The sequence below is a fragment of the Echeneis naucrates genome, chromosome 10, assembly GCF_900963305.1.
Source record: "Echeneis naucrates chromosome 10, fEcheNa1.1, whole genome shotgun sequence".
Classification (NCBI taxonomy): Eukaryota; Metazoa; Chordata; class Actinopteri; order Carangiformes; family Echeneidae; genus Echeneis; species Echeneis naucrates.
Genome location: NC_042520.1, coordinates 16,947,759 through 16,955,068, shown reverse-complemented (window position 1 = coordinate 16,955,068; position 7,310 = coordinate 16,947,759). Strand labels below are relative to the sequence as shown.

General features: G+C 41.3%; 1 protein-coding gene across 2 annotated transcripts; it reads right to left on the bottom strand.

The window, feature by feature from the left end:
- Positions 1-1,539: 1,539 nt before the first annotated feature.
- On the bottom strand, positions 1,540-6,750 carry adrb2a (adrenoceptor beta 2, surface a). 2 transcript variants are annotated; one of them, XR_003841188.1, is made up of 3 exons: positions 6,601-6,750; positions 5,033-6,381; positions 1,540-4,478 (listed from the first exon to the last, which is right to left on the bottom strand). XR_003841188.1 is itself a non-coding variant. In XM_029513120.1 (2 exons), the coding sequence occupies exon 2, from the start codon at positions 6,379-6,381 to the stop codon at positions 5,125-5,127; it is 1,257 nt and encodes a 418-aa protein (XP_029368980.1). In that variant the 5' UTR covers positions 6,601-6,750; the 3' UTR covers positions 1,540-5,124. The 2 variants fall into 2 exon arrangements, 1 of the variants encoding a protein (XP_029368980.1); XM_029513120.1 differs by having other exon boundaries at positions 1,540-6,381.
- Between the last annotated feature and the right edge of the window lie 560 nt (positions 6,751-7,310).

The window sequence follows — 7,310 nt, the reverse complement described above, 5'->3', positions numbered from 1 at the left end:
CAAACGAAGAACATCTCTGTAGCTCAGATTTGGTTGTATAACCTCAGGTCGGGTGGAACTAGTTTTTCAGAGGGGGAAAAGCTATGGTTACAGATGTGTCCATACATGCAAATCTATCCACACACACAGACACACACACACACACACACACACACACAAACATGCTATTAAGGCCCTTGGGACTAAGGGGACTGCAGACATTGTGGAGCCTTGGTCAATGTAGTGCCAGGTCACTGACTGACCTATCAGAGTTAGAATTTTCTCTCGCTCACACCCTGTATACAGTTTGTTGCAGTAATGATCAACATCCTGTACCATCTTTCCAGACAGTTTCAGTTTTGAAAATTGGCACATGTGGCAGGCCCTCCTGCGTCCCTATGAGCTGGCCTCATGGCACATCTGAACCACTGAAAGCCATGAATCATTCGACAAGACTTAAACTGAAATTCCAATCTAACGCTGCAGGGGGAAACTTGAGCTTTCAAGGATTAAAGAGAGAGCCATTGTGAAGACCTCTTAAAAGTGGGGGCATTCACTCTGAAAATGCCAATATGCTGCTGTTCAACACCAAAATTATTTAAACTGTAGGCAGGGGACAAAAATATTGATCTACTTCCAACACAATTTATGCCAACAAAAGTTGGTTTACAGCTGAAACAAAAACGTTTACGGTAGCTGGGATTAGTTATGATTTACTTGGAAATAATTTTTCATATGACATGAACACAGAAGATGTTGCATTTAGAATAAGCAGCTGCCAGTTTTGCTGGATGGAATCACAGCTGCTGCATTTTATCTGCTGGGACTTACTAGCTTTGTAATCAGGATATCATCAGGTCCACGAGTTGGTAAAAAATGCCATGTTACCAGCTGTAACATGGCATTTAAAGTAATTTAGTTGCTTCTCTGAATAGTAATCAAAGTCTGATTGTTCCTCACTGCCAGTTGAAAATTTCCTGGGTTTAAATTTACTCCATTCTTTTCAGTGAGAAAGTCAAGATATTGCAAATGTCCAATATTACAAAATGTTCCCTGTGGATAAACAGAGCATTGTGCGTCTGATATAATCTATTCTTCACAAAATACAAAATTGACTGCTATCAAACTGCATGGATGTATGATAACTGCTCCTGAAGGTTTTCAATCTTGGCATTGATTGTCTTGCAGATGCATTTCAAGCTTGCAAGAAATTCTTCCAAGCTTAAAATGCAATTCTTCCCACCACAAAGTGTTAAATATGAAGTTATTTTTATGGCTCAATATACATTTTCCACCTCCTTTGGATTTCTGGGGTGGAATTGGATGCTCTCTATGATTAGCTGGAGCACTGTGCAGGGAATGGAACCATTTTTCATAATATCCTGCCTTATTTTGTCTGCCATTCCATGCTAGACTGATAACTAGTTTTCTTTCTGTGAAATGGAGTCTGTCATTGTGCAGGCCATGATGCAATTATATAGCTCACATCTCATTCTGTGAGGTTTCTTTTACATCCCTGTCACTTATGATCAGAAAGGACACATCACTGAAGACATTACATGCAACGTACATCATTTATTTTGACAAATGTTACGGCACATTACTTTTGTATTTCATATAATAAATACCACGGGACACAACATGTTGTAACAAGCTTCATTACCATAACAAACAGTGAGATAATAAAAAAAAATTGTGCGAAAATAGCTTGCAAACATTTAGTAAACATTCAGCTGAGTGACAACTTTTTCACTCTGGCCACAAAAAGACATTCACATATCATAGGTTTACTTGTCATATGACAGCGGAAGCAATACACCAGGGAAAGCTAAAATAGCTTTTATTTGAATCACATGTATAATAGTTCACCTTCAGTGGCATCTGTGGTGAGATGCCACAGAGACCGTTTCTCACGACCCTTTATTTGAAGTAACAAACAGGAAAAGGAACTTCCCCACAAATATTATGATACAATTTAATAGGCATAACTCGCCATTATCTATTTATATCTTGTGAACTGAAATGTGGATTAAGTTTTTTTTTTTTTAATAATTCTCCAAATGTTTCATGAAAGTGCTATGCTGTGCTGCTGTAAGTGAAGGACCTTATCTGTTCAACAGGAACAGTGGATCAACGTGGACAGTATTCGAGCCCCCCTGAGCTATGATCATATCCAAATGTGTCAATCCATGACATAGAGTAAGTAAACTATATAAAATTTACATTGAAGATGTGTGTGGCACCTTTTGATATACCCTCTTGCCTGTAACCCAGAGTCCACATTTTATTTCAGAAAAGCAGTGGTTAAAATGGGGACTCGGGGCCCAGACTTTGTTGGGAGAGCAGACTGTACGTTGTTATGCATCAGTGGGCCTGGTATGTGGTTCGAACGGTCCGCTGTTATTGGAATGTTGTTTTGCTGGATAATCATTCAAAACCCATTAAATGTACAGGTTTTGTCCTCCAGCAACATGAGGTAAAGACATGAATTACATTCCTTACTATACAGGTGAAGTGACGAAACAGTAACTGTGAGACAGCTGAAGTGCAAGGAGAAGCCACTGCCAGGAGGGAGCAGTGTGGTTATATAGTTCACAACCTATTCTTCTTGGACTACAACAGATCACTTTGATAGGAAATATCACCAAAATGCACAAACACATCATCACAGATATATAGGAGACATGCAAACCATCACTTGTGAGGAAAATGGCAGATGACTGAAATACAGATCTATTTTTTAAATGCACCACTGACCAGTTGATATAGTGTCTACAACCTCAGTTATTTAAGATGAACAAATACAAGCGATCTCGAATCTTTACCTGTTTTGTGCTTTGTGCATGTGGTACATTGAAAATGCAGCAAAACATCAAGAAAAAAGAAAAACCTGGAAAAGTTGTTATGACAGTCAACCCCTGCATTTACTTTGCTGTAAATCCAGGAAAACGAAAAACAAAAAAAAGGTCAACATACTGGAGAGCTTGTTTTTCACGTGGCAAATACTGACGTAGGATGACACTGTATGCACGTAGATCCTTAGGTCTGTGACAGCAGCATGGACTAAACCTGTATCGCTTACAGTACAAAGAGATTCCTCTGAGGGACCAAAGTTCACAGTTTTGACAGTGTCGGGTGACTTTACTCAAGAGGCAGTGCCACATACACTAAAACGCAAGTCACTAACACCGATTTAGACTGGCACAGAAGCCCTGCTCCCCTGACTGCCTTCAGTAGCCACATTTAGCGTGCTGTCATGTTGATCACAACACACTAGAGACTGCCAAGCTCTTCACTAAGAGAAAAAGAGGTTACGTCTGTGCAACACCTCCATTATTCCCATTGAGAGTCATGATGTTGTCAGCCATTTGGTGTGGGACAAAAATGGGAGGAATTTTTCTACAAAAGCTCAGCATGCTAAGTCCACAATTTTAGCCATACCTAAGTAAAAAAAAAACACAGCCCCAGGAGCCTCTGACCTGGAGATGAGTGATAAGGAAGAGAGGCTCAGCACAGCCTGGAGATGGGAATACTGAATGCTTTGAAAACTGCTAATCTATAACTGTCTTGTTTTGAGTCAGGACTTATCTGATTCACCATGTAGAGATAGTGAATCTATCTTCTCTTAATTAGGCAATGCTCAGCCAGTTTGGGGCATTTCCTTGGGACAGCAAATGTTGATAGGTGACTGACTGAAAGTCAGTGGAGCAGCTGAAACTCCTCTCAGTTCCTGATGTTACATTGATTTTGCAAAGATCCAGACATCTGTTTATAGTGAAGGGGACTCTGGGAAATGTCAGGGAGCAGTGAGGAAGGTGCACTGTTTTTCTGATCTCTGTTTATTGGCCAGAGTCGTCACTAGCACTGTGTCTCAGACTTGGAACCGTTATCACTTGGCTATTTCGGCGCACTGTTTATTATTTTATATGGTTTTGCATCCTTGTGCCATGGCTAAGGAAATGGTCTCTCTGGTTTCAGTAAACACTGCAAATGGTGGAAAACAACATCCACAAATTGCAATAAACAAACAGGGCTTAGCAACAATAGGAACCACTGTTTCTGTTACACTGCTACTGATACAAACAGCCAACAGGAAGGACTTTTAATTTTCCTTTCACATAGGAAGTGACTAAAATGTTATACCAAATGCTGCAAATAGTTGTTTGCATGATGAGCAATGGAAAAATATTTTAAACTTTAGTGCCTTGGAATCTAAAGATGTAACATCCACATGCTTTCAGGTTGAACACCCAGAAATAATGGCTGACACAACCTGTACAGACTCGCAGGTTTTATCATGTGACACAAACAGGATGACCCCAGCAGTTTCTCAGCTTGCAGCATTGCGATGAAGATAACTGGAACATTCATATCGCTGGTGTTATCTCCATGCAACAGGTTTTGAAACAGTGGAACTGACAGAAGGACCTCAGCCTTTTTGAGCAGTGAGAAGGGTGAGGCAGGTTCAGGCACACCTGTTGCTGATCATCTTTCACACTCTGACAACACACGAAAAACAGCTGAATTAATCCAAACTCAAATTTTGATTGCGCTGGAATGTTTGTCTTCATAAAAAGTCCCAAAGAGGCTTTGCATTTGATCCTTCAATCCATTTTGTAATGAAAATATATTTGGAAATATCCATATCAAATTAGCATATTCAAATTGGTTTTTAAACCTAATCTACTCTGCTGTTGCGTAAATTCAGCACATTTCATGTTGCTTGGACTGTCTGCCAAGACATCCAAGATGAATAAAAATGCCAGATTGTTAGAAAAACAGATTAGACATACAGATTTAAATGAACAGTTGAGACAGTGCATTAGTGAGTTGTGTCGTACAGTTCAATAATCACTTAAGAAACATTAAGGATGTGATGAGGTAGATGTAAATCAATATGCTAAAAAAAAAAAATAAAAAAAAGAAGTGATCTACTGACAGTATCTATGCACTGTATTTGAAGAAGAAAAAAAGCTCTTCTCAGCTGGACATGATTATGACAGATTCTTTGAAGCAGTCTAGATGTTCTGCCAGTCAGTTGGCCCAGCCTTACCTTCATTAGTCAGCTGGAACAGAGTTTATGAGCAGTGTAAACATGTATGGACCTGGACCACCCTGCAGATGGATTATCTCAGGGCTCCAAGTTTAAAGGTCAGATGTAACAGTCATTAAGCCTTTGTTGCAGTTTCCGTTAGGATCCGCTGCTCTGTCCACCACAGTGCAGACCCCAGCTTCTTTCCTCAGGCACCCTTCATTGGCATCCATTTCATTGGAGCTGTCTTTACTCCTTCCTTGCTGCTCACTCTGCCAGCTGTTCCTGCTGTAGACGTATCCATTCATGGGCCCCGCATTACTGAGGCGGCTCTTCTTCATGCAAAGGATTTCCTTGAATGCATACCTGAATTCAGGACTCCGGCAGTAAATGAGTGGGTTGAAGGCAGAGTTTGCGTAACCTATCCAGTTGAGTATCCTGAACGTGATTTCAATGTCCTCCACCTTCCATATGGCTACCACAACGTTGAGCAGAAAGAAAGGCAGCCAGCACAGAGTGAAGATCCCCATGATGATGCCCAGTGTCTTTAGCGCTTTGTGTTCACGCAGGCAAATCTTTGCTTTCTTTTGGGCACGCCCGTTATTGGCCTCCAGAGTTTTGAGGGTGCTGTTGTCATTATTATGAAAACGTCCAACACTTTGGTCTATTTTCTTCAGCTGGCGCTTGGCCTCCTGGAAAACTCGGCTGTAGACAAAAACCATGATGACTAAAGGGATGTAGAAGGAGACGATGGAGGAGGTGATGGCATAAGCCATGTTGGTGTAGAACTCGCAGCAACTACTGTTCTGGATACAATCCTTAGCTTCCTTATCATCTGATATCCACCACTTCATGTGGATGGGCAGGAATGATATCAAGGCTGCGATCACCCACACCAGCACAACCACTAAGCGAGCCTTGCACTTGGTCAGTATCGACTGGTAGTGGAAGGGTGATGTGATGGCTAAATAACGGTCTATAGCTATGACACACAAGGTCTCGATGCTTGCAGTCACACAGAGCACATCAGTCGCCGTCCAGAACTCACACCAGAAGCTACCAAAATGCCACGTCTTAAAGATAATATAACAGGCACCGAAAGGAACCACAATGAGACCCATGACCAGGTCAGCACAGGCAAGGGATGTGATGAAACAGTTGGTTACATTTTGCAGGCGCTGAAAACGGGCGATTGCTGTGATGACCAGGATGTTTCCAAAGACAATGCACAGGACGAGTAAGGACATGATCATGCCCAGCAGGATCATTACTGAGTCACTGAAACCCTCGTCATGTTTAGTTGGCTCTGATGTCAAGTTGTTTAAGTTGGCGCTTGCATTGAGGTACACTGGGGGGATTGTGCTTCCCATCTAAAGAGACCATATGTGGACAACACACAGTTGGAGATTTGAGAGGAAAACAATTTAAATACAAAAATGGCATGATTAAAAACAGAAGAAAACTAATGCTCTTTGCAAATAATAAAAGCAGCACTACCAACGATTACACAACCAACAACACAACAGGCTTCAGAAAGCACAGCTCAAAAAAACATGTGAAACAAGCCAAACAAACATAAAAGTACAAACCTTCACGGGTAGCTCTTTCCTACCTCCCCTATAAAACAGAAATGTGACTGTTCAGGTAGTTCCTGCAAAGTATTCAGTGTCACATGTCCCTCTTCTCTGTTTTCTAAATCGCCGTCTGCCTCACTCACTCAGTGCCTTGATTGAGCAGTGTTTCCTCTAATGTGTCTCCCAGGCTATTTGTCAGAGCCCTTATAATGTGCAGTGATGACATCATGCTCAGTGCTCAGCCAATCACACAGTCAGCCTGCGGAGGGTGCTGAGAGCTCCTGAGAGTTTGAACTCACAGTCCCTGTGGTTGCTGCTGCCGGGCTGCACTGAGAGACTGACACCTTTGGTCTTTCTTATCTTTTAAAAGCATACGGGAAATTATCTTCAGTATCTTGTCTACATACGCACAATCATTTTGGAGAATATGTTTTATCTTGTGTGAAATCCAAGCATTGAGGGAGTTAGGGTCAGGGTTAGGGTTAGTAACCCTAACCCTGACAGCTTTAGCTTGTTAGCATGGATCATATTAAAAACAGGTGAATCTTTCTCTGGCTCAGTGAGTAGTGAGGAGACAGTTGGAAGCAAAAATGATCCAACTGGAAAAATAAATCAAATTCAGTCTATTTGATCTCAGCTACTGGAAAGTTTAACAACTTCTATTTCCCTTGGCCTGACAAAACATCAGTGGTGTGGTTTTTCTATTATGATGCTTTAGTTGTTGA

Coding starts and splice junctions, on each gene's coding strand:
- adrb2a (XM_029513120.1), bottom strand. CDS start 6,381: ATGGGAAGCACAATCCCCCCAGTGTACCTCAATGCAAGCGCCAACTTA.